The 21,858-nt window shown below is 46.5% G+C and overlaps 1 protein-coding gene across 1 annotated transcript in view; it reads left to right on the forward strand.

The window, feature by feature from the left end:
• Nucleotides 1–20,774, forward strand: part of LOC121531184 (SH3 and multiple ankyrin repeat domains protein 3-like) — an 82,052-nt gene extending 61,278 nt beyond the window's left edge. The window contains exons 3-4 of the mRNA XM_041836451.2: nucleotides 20,191–20,262; nucleotides 20,742–20,774. Coding sequence (XP_041692385.1) covers nucleotides 20,191–20,262; nucleotides 20,742–20,774 — 105 coding nt within the window. The remainder of the gene's footprint in view (nucleotides 1–20,190; nucleotides 20,263–20,741) is intronic.
• Nucleotides 20,775–21,858: the final 1,084 nt, after the last annotated feature.

A 21,858-nucleotide genomic window follows, 5' to 3' on the forward strand; every position in this document is an offset into this window, starting at 1 on the left:
CCTGTAGACTGCGGAGGCCCTGTTTACTCACGTCTTCCGGCACTACGGGGTGCCAGAGGAGATAGTGTCTGACCGGGGTCCCCAGTTTACATCCAGGGTCTGGAAGGCGTTCATGGAACGTCTGGGGGTCTCGGTAACCCTGACCTCTGGGTTTTCTTTCTAAAACTAGACGTCGAAATTGTCGCAACCCCTATTACTAGCCTGTTCAACCTCTCTTTCGTAACGTCTGAGATCCCCAGAGATTGGAAAGCTGCCGCGGTCATCTCCCTCTTCAAAGGGGGTGACACTCTAGATCCAAACTGTTACAGACCTATATCCATCCTGCCCTGCCTTTCGAAAGTATTTGAAAGCCAAGTTAACAAACAGATCACCGACCATTTCGAATCCCACCGTACCTTCTCCGCTATGCAATCCGGTTTCCGAGCTGGTCATGGGTGCACTTCAGCCACGCTCAAGGTCCTAAACGGTATTATAACCGCGATCGATAATTGAAAGTACTGTGCAGCCGTCTTCATCGACCTGGCCAAGGCTTTCTTCTCTGTCAACCACCGCATTCTTATTGGCAGACTAAATAACCTTGGTTTCTCAAATGACTGCCTCGCCTGGTTTACCAACTACTTCTCAGATAGAGTTCAATGTGTCAAATCGGAGGGCCTGTTGTCTGGACCTATGGCAGTCTCTATGGGGGTGCCACAGGGTTCAATTCTTGGGCCGACTCTTTTCTCCGTGTATATCAATGATGTCGCTCTTGCTGCTGGTGACTCTCAGATCTACCTCTACGCAGACGACACCATTTTGTATACATCTGGCCCTTCATTGGACACTGTGTTAACAAACCTGCAAAAGAGCTTCAATGCCATACAACACTCCTTCAGTAGCCCCCAACTGCTCTTAAACACTAGTAAAACTAAATGCATGCTCTTCAATCGAACGCTGCTGGCACCCGCCCACCCGACTAGAATCACCACTCTCGATGGGTCTGACCTAGAGTATGTGGACAACTACAAATACCTAGGTGTCTGGTTAGACTGTAAACTCTCCTTCCAGACTCACATTAAGAATCTCCAATCCAAAGTTAAATCTAGAATCGGCTTCCTATTTCGCAACAAAGCCTCCTTCACTCATGCTGCCAAACATGCCCTCGTAAAACTGACTATCCTACCGATCCTTGACTTCGGCGATGTCATTTACTAAATAGCCTCCAACACTCTACTCAGCAAATTGGATGTAGTCTATCACAGTGCCATCCGTTTTGTCTCCAAAGCCCCATACACTACCCACCACTGTGACCTGTACGCTCTTGTTGGCTGGTCCTCACTACATGTTCGTCGTCAAACCCACTGGCTCCAGGCCATCTATAAATCACTGCTAGGCAAAACCCCGCCTTATCTTAGCTCATTGGTCACCATAGCAGCACCCACCCGTAGTCTGCGCTCCAGCAGGTAATCCAGCAGGTCATCTCACTGGTCATTCCCAAAGCCAACACCTCCTTTGGCCGCCATTTCTTCCAGTTCTCTGCTGCCAATGACTGGAACGAATTGCAAAAATCTCTGAAGCTGAAGACTCCTATCTCCCTCACTAACTTTAAGCATCAGTTGTCAGAGCACCTTACCGATCACTGCACCTGTACACAGCCCATCTGAAATTAGCCCACCCAACTACCTCATCCCTATATTGTTATTTATTTTGGTCTTTTGCACCCCAGTATCTCTATTTGCACATAATCTCTTGCACATCTAGCATTCCAGTGTTAATACTAATTGTAATTATTTTGCACTATAGCCTATTTATTGCCTTACCTCCATAACTTGCTACATTTGCACACACTGTATATATATTTTCTGTTGTATTTTTTGACTTTATGTTTTTTTTACCCCATATGTAACTCTGTGTTGTTGTTTTTATCGCACTGCTTTGCTTTATCTTGCCAGGTCGCAGTTGTAAATGAGAACTTGTTCTCAACTGGCTTACCTGGTTAAATAAAGGTGAAATAAAATATAAAAAAATAAAAGAGAGGGGAAAATCAGTGAGAAAGTCAATACACAGTTGGGACCATGGCCGTTGTGGAACTGGTAAGGGCTGTAACTTACCAGCTGGGAGGAGCCTAGGTGCCTTACTCTGGGCTCACACTGAGCAGGAGGAGACATACACCCTCACGTCCTTAGCCAAGGTAGGCCACCAGTACTTTCCGGTCAGGCAGCGCACTGTACGGCCGATACCTGGGTGACCAGAGGAGGGGGATGTGTGTGCCCAATAGATCAGACGGTCACGGACAAGAGACGGCACGTACTGCAGCCCAGCTGGGCACTGAGGTGGAGATGGCTCTGTGCGTAACGCCTGCTCTATGTCTGCGTCCATCGCCCACACTACCGGCGCCACAATGCAGGAGGCCGGGCGTATGGGGGTGTTGTCTATGGGCCTCTCCTCTGTGCCGTACAGCCGTGAAAGTGCATCTGCCTTCACGTTCTTCGTACCCGGGATGTAAGACAATGTAAAATCAAACCGGGTGAAGAATAGGGCCCACCTGGCCTGGCAAGGGTTCAGCCTCCTCGCTGCCCGGATGTACTCCAGGTTACGGTGATCCGTCCAGACGAGGAAAGGGTGTTTCGCCCCCTCGAGCCAGTGCCTCCACACAGTCGGGGTTCGGACAACAGCCAACAGCTCCCGATCACCAACGTCGTAGTTCTGCTCCGCAGGGCTGAGTTTCTTGGAGAAGAAGGCACAGTGGTGGAGCTTGGGTGGCATGCCCGAGTCTTGAGATAGGACAGCGCCTATCCCTACCTCTGACACATCCACCTCCACTACGAACGGTAGTGATCGATCGGGATGGGCCAGTACCGGGGCCGAGGTGAACAGAACCCTCAGGTTACTGAAGGCCCTGTCAGCCTCAGCAGACCAGTGGAGCCCGTGACGGCCCACCCTTCAACAGAGAGGTGTTGGGAGCTGTGACCTTGCCAAAGCCCCGGATAAACTTCCGATAGTAGTTGGCAAAGCCAATAAAGCGCTGCACCTCCTTTACCGTGGTTGGAGTCGGCCAATTACGCATGGCTGAAATGCAATCTCCATCTCCACACCTGAGGTGGTAATGCGGTATCAGAGGAAGGAGATGGACTGTTGGAAAAACAGACACTTTTCTGCCTTGGCATAAAGGTCAAGTTCCAACAGTCGGGCACAGCACTTTGCGAACCAGGGACACATGCTCTGCATGCGTAGCGGAATACACCAGAATGTCATCGATGTAGACCCAGGGGCGGCCTGTTCAATAGGGCGATATGGGCGACGCACTGCCAAACGGGAAAAGGAAGGGATTTTTTTTCTAATCAATTATATCACGGCAACAGTAGTTATCAGTGTTGTAATCTATACGTCTGATCTGCCACAGTGCCACACTGCCACTAAATGTCGAATCAGGCTAAAGTCGTGCTTCAAATGGCTCCCCCCCCTTTTGGGGCGATTTCAGTCAGGTTGAAAATCGCCCAGAAGTCTCTCATAGCCTCTAATGTAAAATCTATTTTTTTCAAATTTCAGAGCCTTCAATACAATCTCTATGGGTGTCTGAGGGCTTGCACTTACGCCGCTTTCGTCATACGTAACGTAACGTAACCATGAACGTAACTGAGAAAAGAGCGGATTGTGTCTTTGAAAGAAGTTCCTTTTTTTCGCGAACAAATGAAGATAAATTGGCAACGAAACAATTAGGACCTCCCAGACCAAATTTAATAATTCAACAGGTTTCTACTAAAGGCGGAAAGTCCTACACCCGAGGATTTTCCAAAAATTGGTACGAACGGAAAAATAACATTGCCACTCAACTTGATGAGGGATACAGGCTAGCTGTCCGCCGCCACAACGATGAGGTTAGTGTTGATAATCACAAGTTTACTGGAGAACTGAGACCAAGTAGAGACTTTGGACAGGGTGGATATGGTATAATAAAGGCAGTTTATTCAGAGGTAAAGATATCTGGAATCGCGTGCACGGACCCGTTCGTCAAACTCTTAGGGAGCTATAAATTAAGCCCCATTACTTACCATATCAGATAAGAGAAATTGCTGCAGCTACATATATTTTACATCCTGGCCCTACATAGTTCACTATTTGCATCACTTACCAAAATATTACATGTGGTCATATATGCTTGGAAAGTGGAGATGCCATAGAACGTCAAAAAGTAAACATTGCTGGAGACACATTGCCGTTTTGGAGAAGACATCGCGTTTGCTAGCGAAGAGATTTGTTGTGGCAAATGAACTTGGGCTGGGAATTGCCAGGAACCTCACGATAAGATATATGCATCAGCATTGCGAGTCTCATGATTCTATACGTATTGCGATTCGATACTGTGATTTTATTGCGCACCATATGTCTGTTGCAGAGGGATCAGAAAGCCATGAGAACGAGTTTTGATCAGTCATGGAAATAAAAGTGCTGAAAACAAATTGGCTCCCAATGTGAAAAGATTGAGAACAAGCTATGAAGGAACAATAATGGTGTTTTGGTGCAGGTACAGCCAACTAGCGCTAAAATATTGCGATATTGTCAATACAGTATATCGTAAAGTATCACTATGTAACTCGATTTCTTTCACCCCAATCCCTCAAATGAACGGTAAATAACTGAATTGTTTGCCCCACATTTAGCTAAGATGATTAGCTAGCCAGCTAAAATGTTTTATTTAGTTAGCAGTCGCATCTACAATAGTTTACTGTCAATAACATGTCTCCAAAATGACGTGGTGTCTCCAATTGTGTTGACATTTTACAATTGCGATGCGCATCCATGAGTATCCACTTTCTGTAGCTCAGCTGGTAGAGCATGGCGCTTGTAACGCCAAGGTAGTGGGTTCGATCCCCGGGACCACCCATACACAAAAATGTATGCACGCATGACTGTAAGTCGCTTTGGATAAAAGCGTCTGCTAAATGGCATATTATTATTATTATTATTATTATCTGAAGAGAGCCCCGAAACATTGTGTGCAGACATTTTATGCAATAAATGAAGTAGGTTGAATCTAGTAGTTCTGATCTTCTGATTGGTCCTGATGAGTTGGGCGAGGTCCCCTCCAGGCTACTGTCACTGTTGCATTGGCTCTGAGTCGGGTTCTCTGTCTTCAAATGTTCAGCCTAAGAGAGGGGATTTTTGTGTGTGTGTGTGTGTGTGTGTGTGTGTTTAACAGTGATGATGTGTGTGTGTGTGTGTGTGTGTGTGTGTGTGTTTTAACAGTGATGATGTGTGTGTGTGTGTGTTTTGTGTGTGTGTGTGTGTCCTCAGAGCAAGAACTCGTGAGTTGGAAGAACTGAGAGGCCTATGGCGTGGGTGTTGTCCTTGGCCACCTGCTGACAAGGCTGACAAGATAGGACCCTTTTGTCCATTGTTATTGGATAGGAACAGAACTTATAACCAGCTCCTGACCTAAATAGATCTTAGCACAACATTTTACTCAACATATCATATTCCATATTCACTATAACAAATATATTTACTACGACATTAGCAAGAACCGCCACATCCTCAGCCGGCTAATCCAGTGTGTGAAGTTTTGCGGAGTGTTTGAGTTAGCTTTGCGAGGCAAAGATGAAACTGAGGGCTCCACCAACCCTGGTAAGCCAACACTTTTGAGATCAGTCAATAAATGCTTCTGGTATTGACTTATATGCTGCCCCTGTCTTCATGTTGTTGCTGGACATATCTTTTTTAAAATGTGTGTAGGTCACCTAAATCATCAGAAAAATTGCCCCCCCTGAGAATTTTTTCAGGAGCCGCCACTGTGTAGACCACTACACCGCGACCAAGCATGTCCCGAAACACCTCATTCACAAAGGACTGGAAGATGGATGGAGCATTCATCAAAACGTACGGCATCACCAGGTATTCGTAATGTCCCGTTGTTGTGCTGAATGCTGTCTTCCACTCGTCACCCTCTCGGACACGTACCAGGTTGTACGCACTCCGGAGATCTGATTTTGTGAAGAAGCACGCCCCATGCATTGACTCGATTACAGATGGAATGAGGGGTAGAGGATAACTATAACACATTGTCCGCTTGTTCAGTGCTCGGTATTCAATGCAAGGGCGCAGACCTCCGTCTTTCTTCTTCACAAAAAAGAAATTCGAGGAGGCGGGCAAAGTGGATGGACGTATGAACCCCTGGTGCAGGACGTATGTCTCCATCGCCTCCGTTTCAGCCTGCGACAGGGGATACACATGACTCCTGGGAGGCACAGCGTCTACCCGGAGGTTTATCGTGCAATCCCCCGCCCGATGATGTGGTTATTTGGTCGCCTGCGTTTTGGAAAACGTGTGCGCCAAATCTAGGTATTCGGGGGGAATGCGGACGGCGGAGGTAGTGTCTGGTCTTTCCACCGTGGTTGCACCAACGTAAACAGCTAGACACCTACCCTGACACTCTCACGATCACCCTGTGAGAACCTTCTGCGGCCATGAAAAGGTGGGGTTGTGTAGTGCTAACCAGGGAAGACCCAACACAACAGGGAAATCAGGAGACTCAATAATAAAAAAGGTGACTTGATCTCTATGGGTCTCATGCGTAACCATAGTGACTGGTGCTGTAACTTCCCAAATGAACGCGGACCCTAATGGTCGACTGTCAAGTGCTCTGATGGGGAGTGGAATGGATAGGGGAACCAATGTAAAACCTAAACTATGTGCTAACGTCCTGTCCATAAAGTTCCCAGCTGCGCCTGAATCGACCAGTGCCTTACACTGGTAACTACCGTGTAGTCAGGGAAGTGGATGTGTAGGGTAAAGTGTGCAACAGAGGGCTCTGAACAAGTGTGGGTGTTTGATACTTGGGGTGACGCGAGAGTGCTCTGCCTGTTGCCTCCAGACCCAAAAGAACACTGACGACAGCGTGCAGTAGAATGTCCTCTTGTGTCACAAGAGTGGCGCTGTCATCTGGCGCTGACGCTGTCGTCCTCCGCTCTCCCGGATCGCCGCACCACCCATCTCCATCATCTCGTAATGCGGGTTGGGGGGGGGCGGAACGGGCAGGCCCCTTCCAGGACGTCCTCTAGAAGCCAGCAGGATGGCCATGTCCACCAGTTGATTGAAGGACAACGTGGTGTCCCGGCAGGCTAGCTCCCTTCGGACGACCTCTCGCAGGTGGCACCGGAAATGGTTGATGAGGGCCCGTTCATTCCACCTGGACCCAGCCGCTAGAGCACGAAACTCCAGGGAAAAGTCCTGCGCGGTCCTCGTCCCCTGCCTCAGGTGGACCAGCCGCTCGCCCGGGTGATCGAAGACGGCCCGGAAGAGGCAAGCGAACTCCCCGTAGTTGTCCAACGCGGCTAGTCCTTCACTCCAGACCGCGTTGGCCCACTCCAGGGTTTCCCCCGAGAGGCAGGAGATGAGGGTGACACCGTCTCCCGCACCGATGGAGCCGGGCCGATGGTCGAGAAGTATAGATCCAGTTGCAGGAAGAATCCCTGGCAGAGGGCAGCGGGCAGCTGTCCCGTCAAAATCCCTAGGTCAGGATATATGAATCCCTCTGGGTGCTGGGGTGTGGGCGGCTGGATTCAGTCGCTCAGCTAGTTCCGAAAGATTGGGTCCTCTACACGATCCATCACTTCTCCCAAGCTGGCTAGCATCATAGAATGCTCCCGGACCTGCGCCATGACTCCAGGCTTGTGCTCCTCTCCTACTGACTCCATGTCTTGGTATGTGATTCTGTGATGAGTGATTTTGAAGGAGTCAGGCGCAGGAGGGTAAATCACAGAATAACAGGATTTATTCAGAAAACACAGAGTTACGCAGTAATGCGTCAAAACAACAAGGCACACAGGGAAATATCCTGGCGATACAAAATCCAAGGAGCTCCACCGAGCTTCTCTAGCCTCCACAATAAACAATCACGCACAAAGACAAGGGGGCAGATGGAACACTTATACAGTTACTAATAAGGGGATATGAACCAGGTGTGTTTAATAAACAAGACAAAACAAATGGAATGATGAGATGAGGAGCAGCAGTGGCTAGAAGGCCGGTGACGACGAATGTCAAAGCCTGCCCGAACAAGCCTCCTTGTTCGGGCAGACATCTGAGGAAGTCGTGACACAACCCTTTGCCTTGATGACAGCTTTGCACACTATTGGCATTCTCTCAACCAGCTTCATGAAGTAGTCACCTGGAATGCATTTAAATTAACAGGTGTGCCTTCTTAAAAGTTAATTTGTGGAATTTCTTTCCTTCTTAATGTGTTTGAGCTAATCAGTTGTGTTGTGACAAGGTATACAGAAGATAGCCCTATTTGGTAAAAGACCAAGTCCATATTATGGCAAGAACAGCTCAAATAAGCAAAGAGAAATGACAGTCCATCATTACTTTAAGACATGAAGGTCAGTCAGTACGGAACATTTCAAGAACTTTGAAAGTTTCTTCAAGTGAGGTCGCAAAAACCATCAAGCACTATGATGAAACTGGCTGTCATAAGGACCGCCACAGGAATGGAAGACCCAGAGTTACCTCTGCTGCAGAGGATAAGTTCATTAGAGTTACCTGCCTCAGAAATTGCAGACCAAATAAATTCTTCACAGAGTTCAAGTAACAGACACATCTCAACATCAACTGTTAAGAGTGGACTGTGTGAATCAAGCCTTCATGGTCGAATTGTTGCAAAGAAACCACTACTAAAGGACACCAATAAGAAGAAGAGACTTGCTTGTGCCAAGAAACATGAGCAATGGACATTAGACCAGTGGAAATGTGTCCTTTGGTCTGGAGTCCAAAATTGAGATTTTTGGTTCCAACCACAGTGTCTTTGTGAGACGCGGTGTGGGTGAACAGATGATCTCCGCATGTGTATTTCCCACCGTAAAGCACAGAGGAGGAAGTGTTATGGTGTGGGGGTGCTTTTCCGGTGACACTGTCAGTGATTTATTTAGAAATCAAGGCACACTTAACCAGCATGGCTACCACAGTATTCTGCAGCGTTACGCCATCCCATCTGATTTGGGCTTAGTGGGACTATCATTTGTTTTTCAACAGGACAATGATCCAACACACCTCCAGACTGTGTAAGGGCTACTTTACCAAGAAGGAGAGTGATGGAGTGCTGCATCAGATGACCTGGCCTCCACAATCCCCTGACCTCAACCAAATTGAGATGGTTTGGGATGAGTCGGACCGCAGAGTGAAGGAAAAGCAGCCAACAAGTGCTCAGCATATGTGGGAACTCCTTCAAGACTGTTGGAAAAGCATTCCAGGTTAATCTGGTTGAGAGAATGCCAAGAGTGTGCAAAGCTGTCATCAACGCAAAGGGTGGCTATTTGAAGAATCTCAAATATAAAATATATATTGCATATGTGTTATTTCATAGTTTTGATGTCTTCACTATTATTCCACAATTTAGAAAATAGTAAAAAATAAAGAAAAACCCTTGAATGAGTAGGTGTTCTAAAACTTTTGACCGTTAGTGTATATACAGTTGAAGTCGGAAGTTTACATACTCTTAGGTTGGAGTCATTAAAACTCGTTTTTCAACCATCCACAAATGTCTTGTTAACAAACTATAGTTTTGTCAAGTCGGTTAGGACATCTACTTTGTGCATGACACAAGTAATTTTTCCAACAATTGTTTACAGACAGATTATTTAACTTATATTTCACTGTATCACAATTCCAGTGGGTCAGAAGTTTACATACACTAAGTTGACTGTGCCTTTAAACAGCTTGGAAAATTCCAGAAAATGATGTCATGGCTTTAGAAGCTTCTGATAGGCTACTTGACATCATTTGAGTCAATTGGAGGTGTACCTGGGGATGTATTTCAAGGCCTACCTTCACACTCAGTGCAATTTGCTTGACAACATGGGAAAATCTAAAGAAATCAGCCAAGACCTCCACAAGTCTGGTTCATCCTTGGGAGCAATTTCCAAACGCCGGAAGGTACCACGTTCATCTGTACAAACAATAGTACGCAAGTATAAACACCATGGGACCACGCAGCCATCATACCACTCAGGAAGGAGACGCGTTCTGTCTCCTAGAGATGAACGTACTTTGGTGCGAAAAGTGCAAATCAATCCCAGAACAACAGTAAAGGACCTTGTGAAGATGCTGGAGGAAACAGATACAAAAGTATCTATATACACAGTAAAACGAGTCCTATGTCGACATAACCTGAAAGGCCGCTCAGCAAGGAAGAAGCCACTGCTCCAAAACCGCCATAAAAAAGCCAGACTACGGTTTGCAACTGCACATGGGGACGAAGATCTTACTTTTTGGAGAAATGTCCTCTTGTCTGATGAAACAAAAATATAACTGTTTGGCCATAATGACCATCATTATGTTTGGAGGGAAAAGGGGGTTCCTTGCAAGCCGAAAAACACCATCCCAACCGTGAAGCATGGGGGTGGCAGCATCATGCTGTGGGGGTGCTTTGCTGCAGGAGGGACTGGTGCACTTCAAAAAATAGATGGCATCATGAGGAAGGAAAATTATGTGGATATATTGAAGCAACATCTCAAGACATCAGTCAGGAAGTTAAAGCTTGGTTGCAAATGGGTCTTCCAAATGGACAATGACCCCAAGCATACTTCCAAAGTTGTGGCAAAATGGCTTAAGGACAACAAAGTCAAGGTATTAGAGTGGCCATCACAAAGCCCTGACCTCAATCCTATAGAAAATGTGTGGGCAGAACTGAAAAAGCGTGTGCGAGCAAGGAGGCCTACAAACCTGACTCAGTTACACCAGCTCTGTCAGGAGGAATGGGCCAAAATTCACCCAACTTATTGTGCGAAGCTTGTGGGAGGCTACCTGAAACGTTTGACCCAAGTTAAACAATTTAAAGGCAATGCTACTAAATACTAATTGAGTGTATGTAAACTTCTGACCCACTGGGAATGTGATAAAATAAATAAAAGCTGAAATAAATCATTCTCTCTACTATTATTCTGACATTTCACATTCTTAAAATAAAGTGGTGATCCTAACTGACCTAAAACGGGGAATATTTACTAGGATTAAATGTCAGGAATTGTGAAAAACTGAGTTTAAATGTATTTGGCTAAGGTGTATGTAAACTTCCGACTTCAACTGTATATTTTTTATCAATTCGTATATTTGAGTTTAACCATAACATTTGTTGAAGTATTTGGTCTGTCTTTTCTGATGTATTAAACTGAAACTGCTTCCAACTTTCTATGGCTTGTTTAAAAAATAGCGATATTTTGAAGGTTATTTAATTTTCAAATAACCGGAAGTGACAGGTTGTAATCTGAATAAAGGTAAAAAGGCCATTCTTGAACATGGGGAGACATTCTTACTAATCTGCTACAAACCAATTCAGATTTCAGTATAACTTTTGTATGACTGAAGCCTTTAGTGAGAGGTCTAATGCTTTAATATTTAATCATCTCTGTCATCTGAATTTATATTCATTATATAAATATGCCTGTTTAATTTTGTCTGGCTTGCTGTTCCAAATAAAATGGAATCTTTTTTGCTCGTATAATTTTACAAACAAGTTGCTAGGTGTAGAAAAAGCCATAAGCAAATAGGTATGATATGACTAATAAGGTAATCAGGAGGATTTTTTCACAAATAGACAGGTATTTTCCTTTCCATGGTAGCAAGATCTTATCTATTTTTGCTAACTTTCTATTAAAATGTATTGTAGTGAGATCATGTAGTGAGATCAGATAATGTATAATGGCGCTGGAGGGGATGGCTGCCATTTTACGGGCTCCTAACCAACTGTGCTATTTTGTTTGTTTTTTCGCATTGTTTTTAACTTATTTTGTATATAAAGTTGCTAATACCATCTCTTATGACCGAAAAGAGCTTCTAGACATCAGAACAGCGATTACTCACCTCAAACTGAACGAATATATTTTCTTTAATGAGGCCGACGCGAAGGACGTACTGCTTCCCGGAGCCCAGGCCCAAATCCCCATCATACGTGTGAAGAAAAGACAGAGAGACAGGGGGAGAAGGTCGGGGTGCCTTGTGAGAATTCGTAGGTGTGTGAGTAAACAGCCACTACCATCCGTTCTATTGGCCAACGTGCAATTACTGGAAAACAAACTGGATGATCTACGGTTGAGACTATCCTACTAACGGGACATTAAAAACGGTAATATCTTATGTTTCACCAAGTCGTGGCTGAACGACGACACAGATAATATAGAGCTGGCTGGGTTTTCCGTGCATCGGCAGGACAGAGCTACGTCTGGAAAGACGAGGGATGAGGGTGTGTGTCTATTTGTCAATAACAGCTGGTGCGCAATGTCTAATATTAAAGAAGTCTCAAGGTATTGCTCGCCTGAGGTAGAGTACCTCATGATAAGCTGCAGACCACACGATCTACCAAGAGAGTTCTCATCTAGATTATTCGTAGCCGTCTATTTACCACCACAAACCGATGCTGGCACTAAGATTGCACTCAATGAGCTGTATAAGGCCATAAGCAAACAAGAAAATGCTCATCCAGAAGCGGCGTTCCTAGTGGCCGGGGACTTTAATGCAGACAAACTTAAATCTGTTTTACCTAATTTCTAACAGCATGTCATGTGCAACCAGAGGGAAAAAACTCTAGACCACCTTTACTCCACAAACAGAGATGCATACAAAGCTCTCCTGTGCCCTCCATTTGGAGTATACCACCTCAGTCAACAGCTTCATCAATAAGTACATCAACGACGTCGTCCCCACAGTGACTGTACGTACATATCTCAACCAGAAGCCATGGATTACAGGCAACATCCGCACCGAGCTAAAGGCTAGAGCTTCCGCTTTCAAGGAGCGGGACACTAATCCGGACACTTAGAATAAATCCCGCTATGCCCTCAGACAAAGCATCAAACAGGTCAAAAGGAACACTAATGTGAGAATGCTGTTCATTGACTACAGCTCAGCGCTCAACACCATAGTGCCCACAAAGCTCATCATTAAGCTAAGGACCCTGGGATTAAACACCTCCCTCTGCAACTGGATCCAGGACTTCCTGACGAGCGGCCTCCAGGTGGTAAGGGTAGGCAACAACACATCTGCCACGCCGATCCTCAACACCGGGGCCCCTCAGGGTGTGTACTTAGTCCCATCCTGTACTCCCTGTTCACCCACGACTGCGTGGCCAAGCATGACTCTAATACCATCATTAAGTTTGCTGATGACACAACAGTGGTAGGTCTGATCACCAACAACGATGATACAGCCTAAATGGAGGAGGTCAGAGACCTGGCCGTGTGGTGCCAGGACAACAACCTCTCCCTCAATGTGAGCAAGACAAAGGAGCTGATCGTTGACTACAGAAAAAGGAGGGCCGAACACGCCCCCATTAACATCGACTGGGCTGTACTGGAGCGGGTATATTTGTTTGATCTGATTTTAATAGCCAACATTTCGATGGCCATAATAAATAGATATGCCGATAGTGGACAACCTTGTTTTACTCCCCTTGACAGTTTAATACTTTCTGAGAAGTAGCCATTATTTACTATTTTACACCTAGGGTTACTATGCATAACTTTAACCCATTGTATAAAATATTCTCCAAAATTTTAATATTTCTGGCATTTATATATAAATTCCCGTCTTACTTTACCAAAAGCCTTTTCTAAGTCAGTTATGAATACCAGACCTGGTTTCCCAGATTTTTCTTAGTGTTCTATTGTTGTCACGTACGTTAAGGAACGGGACGGACCAAGGTGCAGCGTGAACGGCGAACATGTTTATTAAATAATAAACACACGAAACAGTAACCAAAACAACAAACTTAACCGTGACGGTCCAAAGGCTAACACACAAGCCTAAACATGAACACAACAAAATCCCACAATGCAGGTAGGAAAACTGGCTGCCTAAGTATGATCCCCAATCAGAGACAACGAGCGACAGCTGCCTCTGATTGGGAACCACACCCGGCCAAACATAGAAATACAAAACCTAGAATATATTCACACCCTGACCAAACTAGCTAGAGTTCTATAGGCCAGGGCGTGACAATTGTTTCCAGTACTTGTCTTATATTATCTCCAATGTATTGTCCATGTAAAAAGAAAACTCACTGATTAGGATGAATCTGTTATGTGGGCAGCTTGTCTCTCCCTTTTCTGTTTCCCTTCCTCCTTGTTTTGTCCCCTCTGTGTCTGTTGTATCTGTATGTGTGTTTGTCCCCTTTATGTGGGTGTGTCTGGAGTGGATCAGGGGGCGTGCTCAGGATCTGCCTCTCCTGTGCAGCTGCGGGTTGTTTCCAGTGATTCCTGCCTACGCAGCTGCATCCTATTCTCTAATCAACCTGCACTACTAATTCCGGGGCATGGCTCTCCACCGGCGCCAGATCGTTGTTCTTACCAGAGCGTTTCGGACATACCTGCCTTCCTGCCTGTCGGCCTGCCTGCCTGCCTGCCTGCCTGCCTGCCTCAGCCTCTCCTTCCTCCGGAGCCGACTAGCCCACTCTGTTCCTTTACTTCAGTTGTTTTTGGACTAAGACAATTTTAACTTTTATTAAATATTTTTGTTTCTTCCACTCCCTTTGTCGTGTTTGTTTCTCTGAGTGCTGGGTTGAACCATAGCCTAACAGAATCATATCCAACAATACCTTTTTAATTCTATGCGCTATGCATTTTGCTAGAATTTTTGCATCACAACACTTTAACGGGCCTCAAATGTTTTTAATGGACTGGATCTTCATATTTACCACTTGGGTCCTGTTTCAGTAATAATGGAATCAGACCTTCTTGTTGAGTATCTGATAATCCACAATTTTTATAGGATTGGTTAAAACATGCTAAAAAGGTTTGGTATACCTCAACTGGTATGCCATCCAGCCCTGGAGGTTTCCCGAACTTAAAGGCTTTAATTGCATCAAGAAGTTCCTCCTCTGTAATTTGGCCTTCACATTAGTCTTTCTGTACAGCTGTTCATTTTACATTATTAATAGAAAAAAAATCCTTACTATTAACTTCGGTTCATTGTGTTGCAGTCATATGCTGTCATGGTGTTGCTGTCGTATGCCTTCTCCCCTGAGCGAACAGTAGGAGCTTGATGTCACCTGTCAATTATTCAATTATCCAGCCTGCTCTGTGAGTAAGATATGTGTGCATAATATATGTGTGAGACTCAGCAGAGATAATCACACTCTGACAGCAGTGTTCCCAGCTCCCAGCTGTCATCTCTAGCAGTTAATTGTAGCCTGTGTCGATCATGGTTTGTGATCATATAAAAACACAGCCAATGTGCAGATGTGAAGTTTTTACAGTGAATAGAGTAAACATCGTTAGATCTCTCTCTCTCTCTCTCTCTCTCTCTCTCTCTCTCCCTCTCTTTCTCTCTCCCTCTCTCTCTCTCTGATAAAATTCTGGAGAGAGGGAGAGCTAGAAAAAAAGAGATACAGAGCTCACTAGAGTGCACTCCAACCATCCCCAGTGAAATATTCTATAATATCTATTGTTTGATTTATTAAAAGTCAGCCCACATTCTTTGAATACAAATACTCATTTCCTGTGGGCTTTGAAAATGTCACAGTCTTCTTATCAGCAAAGTGCTCTGTTTCTCCCTAAATACAGGTTGATTGTTTTCTCCAGGTGTCATGGATGCAGCAACAGTAGATTATGTTGTTATTGCAGGTAGTTGCATCATGTCCAGGTAGCAGAATGTCTGCAGGTTGATCCTTTATGCATGTAGAATAGGACTGAAGTCAGGGGCCTTTTCTCAATTGGTTTGCTCAACTCCTGCGTCCTCTGTCCTCCGTCCTCTCTGGACTCCTTTTGAAAAAGGTCAAAGGTAATTGAGGAGAGGCAGCGAAGAGAGTGGAAAGGAGACGAAAATGCGCTTGTATAAAATTAGACTCTCCTCCAATCGCGTGCCATCAGGCAAATTACGTTTACAGGGTGGAATCCCAAAATAAATGTATGAAGTGTTAAAAACTAATTTAGTTAGTTGTGCAAGACATTTTATAGATACAATGATAAGTAGCATATCGTTTTTAAATGTTTGCATGCTTTTCTCCTTCGAGGAAAACAATAGATGATTCAAAGGGGGTGTGGCAGATTTCAAAATTCGTCCACGTAGGACTCGGGTAGGATACACTTGTGCTTCCTCGCCAAAAGGAGGCTATTGAGGAAAGGTGGACCGTCTTCGATTTGCCTGCTAAAGAATTGACACTATCCTCGACCACTTATCGGTTTCCAGGTCACGGAGGAGAGAGGACGGAGAAGAGGACCATTTTTTTTCTTCTCCCAAATGATAAAAGTCCAGGAAGATGATGGTTAGAAAGCCCAAGGGTTTTACTGTGTCTTGATAATTAGATATTTGAAGTGTTCAATTTTGTACAATTCCTCCCAGGTAATGTACATCTTCCCAATTTGTAACTCAAACACTCATGCTACCATGGACTATCAAAAAATCTCCAGCTTCCAAGGGCACTGTGCCCTAATAATAAGAGAGTTCAGTGGTATAAACATTTCTATAGTACAGTAGCTATGTGTCTGTGTGTACTGTATGTTAGGCAGTCATAGTTAAAGCTTAATTGAACTCTATAGTCCACAGGGACCCTATAGGGCTCAGTGCCATGTGAGAGGCCTTGCACATTTAGACATTCGCTAACAGCCCAGGCCTGTGTGTGTGTGTGTGTACATAGTAAGTCAAGGGCCATGCTCTATGGTATTTGTCTCTCATGAAGCTCCATGTCAGATAGTTTCACAATGTATTGAGTTAGTGTGCTCTCTCTCTCTCTCTCTCTCTCTCTCTCTCTCTCTCTCTCTCTCTTTCTCTTTCTCTCTCTCTCTCTCTCTCTCTCTCTCTCTCAATATCATATATGGAAATTGGGACAGTTTCATGTTGCTGTCAAGTCTAACTAAATTCGGTGTTTGCTATTGTCACGATCGTCGTAGGGAATAGACCAAGGCGCAGCGTGATGAACGAACATGTTTAAACTTTATTATCTTTAGTGATAATAGACAACAATAAACAAAACAAGAAACGACTCGTGAAGTCCACGGTAACAATGACCAACACGGAACAAAAACCCACAAACACAAAGGGAAAACAGACAGTTTAAATATGGCTCCCAATCAGAGACAACCAACGACAGCTGACACTCGTTGCCTCTGATTGGGAGTCACTCTAGCCAACATAGAAATAAACACAACAGAATGAACACACCCTGGCTCAACATATAGAGTCCCAGAGCCAGGGTGTGACAGTACCCCCCCCTAAAGGCGCGGACTGCGACCGCGCCTCAACTAGAGCAAAACAGGGGGGGCGGGGCGGGCATACCTCCTCGGCGGCGGTTCTGGCTCCGGCCTTGACCACCACCCTCCAATAAACCCCCCATAGCGCCCCTGGTCCAGTCTGGCCCCGCTGGCTGGAGCTGAACTGGACATAGCAGGAGCGGTTAGCTTCAGCTCCGTAGTGGAGCAGTTGACCGGTACCTTCCCAGGCACCGGTGGCCCAGGCACGGGTTGTGCTGGACTGACGACGCGCACCCCGGGCTTAGTGCGTGGAGGAGGAACGGGCCTTACCAGGCTGACGACGCGCACCCCTGGCCTGGTGCGTGGAGGAGGAAAGGGCCTTACCAGGCTGACGACTCGCACCCCTGGCTTGGTGCGTGGAGGAGGAACGGGCCTTACCAGGCTGACGACTCGCACCCCTTTGCTTGGTGCGTGGAGGAGGGACGGGCCTTACCAGGCTGACGACTCGCACCCCTGGCTTGGTGCGTGGAGGAGGAACGGGCCTTACCCGGCTGACGTCTCGCACCCCTGGCTTAGTGCGAGTGGCAGGAACAGGCCGGGCCGGGCTGGCGACGCGCACCGTAGACTTGGTGCGAGTGGCAGGAACAGGCCGGGCCGGGCTGGCGACGCGCACCATATACTTGGTGCGAGTGGCAGGAACAGGCCGGGCCGGGCTGGCGACGCGCACCGTAGACTTGGTGCGAGTGGCAGGAACAGGCCGGGCCGGGCTGGCGACGCGCACCGTAGACTTGGTGCGAGTGGCAGGAACAGGCCGGGCCGGGCTGACGACGCGCACCGTATACTTGGTGCGAGTGGCAGGAACAGGCCGGGCCGGGCTGGCGACGCGCACCGTAGACTTGGTGCGAGTGGCAGGAACAGGCCGGGCCGGGCTGGCGACGCGCACTGTAGACTTGGTGCGTGGAGCAGGGACAGGCCGGGCCGGGCTGGCGACGCACACCGTATGCTTGGTGCGTGGAGCAGGGACAGGCCGGACTGGGCTGGCGACGCACACCGTAGGCTTGGTGCGTGGAGCAGGAACAGGCCGGACTGGGCTGACGACGCACCCGTAGGCTTGGTGCGAGGAGCAGGGACAGGCCGGACTGGGCTGGCGACGCACACCGTAGGCTTGGTGCGTGGAGCAGGAACAGGCCGGACTGGGCTGACGACGCACCCCGTAGGCTTGGTGCGTGGAGCAGGGACAGGCCGGACCGGGCTGGCGACGCATACCGTAGGCTTGGTGCGAGGAGCAGGGACAGGCCGGACCGGGCTGGCGACGCGCACCGTACACTTGGTGCGAGGGGCCGGAACAGGCCGGACCGTACTGGGGACACACACCACTGGCTCTACCTCGGGATCTGGAACGGGCCGGACCGGACTGGTAACACACCCCAGTACCTCTCGCCGTGCCTCTACACCTTCCTTCCCTGCTTTGACCAGTGGGCCCCGTAACCTGGTGGCCTTCTGAATCCGCCCCTTTTCTGCCTCCGTCAGCCCCGTCGTCCATGCCGTGTGCCCCCCCCTAAAACATTTCTGGGGTTGCCTCTCGCCTGTCCGACGTTGACACTGCTGACGCCGCTGCTCCTCTTTCGCCAGGGCCTTTCCCGGCGCTTCCTCCCATGTCCAGTCCAAGTTCTGCCCCGGGACACGCTGCTTGGTCCTTACTTGGTGGGTTCTTCTGTCACGATCGTCGTAGGGAATAGACCAAGGCACAGCGTGATGAACGAACATGGTTAAACTTTATTATCTTTAGTGATAATAGACAACAATCAACAAAACAAGAAACGACTCGTGAAGTCCACGGTAACAATGACCAACACGGAACAAAAACCCACCAACACAAAGGGAAAACAGACAGTTTAAATATGGCTCCCAATCAGAGACAACCAACGACAGCTGACACTCGTTGCCTCTGATTGGGAGTCACTCTAGCCAACATAGAAATAAACACAACAGAATGAACACACCCTGGCTCAACATATAGAGTCCCAGAGCCAGGGTGTGACAGCTATGGTGGTTGTTTTCTAAAGTTAGATACGGGGTTAGTCATGGTTACCTGAGTATACGTGAAGGAAGCATGGAAACAAGCAAAAAAGTGAATGTATTTGAACGTGTGTGAGCGTGCTTTAGGAGTGTAAATCTATGGGAGGGCAGAGGGCCCTTTCACATGAATGCATGTGTAGGTCTGTTCTGTAGTTGTTTGAGAGTGGTCTTTACTGCCATCTCTTCAATAACATTGATCAGTCACCAGATCCGTCTTCCCTCCCTCAGGGCAGAAGTTTATAGATATGAGTGACAGGTTAGTCCAGCCTCACTACCCTCTGCCCTCCCATAGATTTACACTCCTAAAACACACACACACACACACACACACACACACACACACACACACACACACACACACACACACACACACACACACACACACACACACACACATACACACACACACACACACACACACACACACACATGCACTCACAGCTTTGTTTTCATGAAATGTCAGGACCTACCCCTAACCCTTAACCTAATCCTAACATTAACCCCCAAAACCATAACCCTAACCCTTATCCTAACCTTAACCCCAAAACTCTAAACCTAACCCTTAAGCTTAAAATAGCATTTGAACAAATTCAGGACATTAAATTTTTTCTTGTTTTCCTACCTTGTCAGGCCATTCAGGTGAATTTTTAGGACATTGGGGTCCTGATAAGGTAGGAAAACACACACACACACACACACACAACCACCTCTCTCCCCCGAGGTTGACATGTTTTAACTACAGTCTGACAGTGTTCAGTAAGACCTGTCTATCAAATCAGTGGTTTGTAACCAAACTAATGAACGTCATTGCTGTTGACAAATTGAGAATGGCAGGCAGGGGATATCTGACATTTTATCTAGAATTGTTTTATTTACTTACAAACGAATGAATTAGCAGACTAACTAATACAGTGTTATACCAGTAACCCTGTGTTGTCTCTGTGTGTTCCTCTCCCAGTTCCGCTATAAGAGACGTGTCTACACACAGACCCACCTGGATGACAAGCAGCTCTCCAAACTACACACCAAGGTAAGAACACACACACACGCACGCACACACACACACACACACAACCAAGGTAAGACAGTGTTCCACACCTAGGTTTGGTATAGTGGATATGGCCTTGTATATATTTGGAGATGTGTGTATATAAGAGAGAAAGAGCAGTGAGAACTCTGCCTGCATTTACATCCCCATCAGAGGGCAGGAGATTTACACTGGTGAGAATGGCCCATCACCAGCTACTTTCTCCTCACTGTGTGTGTGAGGGACCATGGCCATCTGCAACTGAGCGGTCTGTAATGACATTCACACATTAATGTTGGCTTATAGTTCTGTTAAAAATAAATATTCCTGCTGTCATCAATGCCTGCTGCATGACTGCTTTGTTGATTAAACAGAATATTTTTAATTACAGATGCGAAAGCCTCCACGATGCAACCCTGCATACAGCGAGCTCAGCCCTGTTTTTGTCCATTCGCAATTGTTGTCTCTTTGTCTGTGTAAAGGGTTTAAATGTGTTCCTCCTCCCTACCATATGACCTGATTAGAAAACATTATCTGGTCCCATCATAACCCATATCATAGCCCCATATAAATCATTTTTTTACAGCTGATTTATTACTATGTCATACGCTACAACTAGGGTCCGGAGTTGGTTTGGATAGCCTACTGCCAGATCAGGAAAAACTCTGAGCCACCCCCCCACCACTCTGGGACCTGTAGTGTCACCTCTGAAATCACCACACAATGTTACAAATGAAAAAACATATCCTATTTGTATGATCTACATTTTACATGTTTTTGGTGGTGTGGACAGGCTTCCATAATTTTAAGTGGCTCAGTATAGCCGGCAGCTGCTGTGACAATTTTAGAATGTAACAGGCTGCTACTGCAATTTCAGGTAAAAACTCAATTAAACATGTCTCAAATATGAGGAAAATATCTATACATTTCAGCTGTTTCAAAAACATTGCTCTGCTATTACCATTTATACTGTAGGAGTGTTGGCTCAACGAGACAATTCTTTTTACACTGCCCTGTCGGGCGAGTGTCGTGGGCAAATGTCGGGCGATTGTCGGGGGCAACTGTCGGGCAAGTGTCGTGCATTACCTCCGGAGGTAGCACCAAGTTTACATTTGAGTAATATGTGTAGCAGACTGTATTTTTACTAAAAGTGTAGTAATTGTGAAGAGGCTCTTAGTGTGTTACTGACTGACTGGTTATATGAGAGCTTGGTTAGTGTGCTACTGACTGACTGGTTATATGACAGCTGGGTTAGTGGACTACTGACTGACTGGTTATATGACAGCTGGGTTAGTGGACTACTGACTGACTGGTTATATGACAGCTGGGTTAGTGGACTACTGACTGATTGGTTATGAGCTTTCATCTGTGTCACGCCCTGACATAAGAGTTGGCTAGTTGGTGAGTCAGGGTGTGAATATTATGTGTGGGAATTTATATGTGGACATTCTAGTATTCGTATTTCTATGTTTGGCCGGGTGTGATTCCCAATCAGAGGCAGCTGTCGCTCGTTGTCTCTGATTGGGGATCATACTTAAGTAGCCTGTTTGCCTACCTTAGTTGTGGGATCTTGTTTATGTTCCGTGTTGGCTTGTATGT

The sequence above is a fragment of the Coregonus clupeaformis genome, chromosome 19 (genome assembly GCF_020615455.1).
Source record: "Coregonus clupeaformis isolate EN_2021a chromosome 19, ASM2061545v1, whole genome shotgun sequence".
Taxonomy (NCBI): domain Eukaryota; kingdom Metazoa; phylum Chordata; class Actinopteri; order Salmoniformes; family Salmonidae; genus Coregonus; species Coregonus clupeaformis.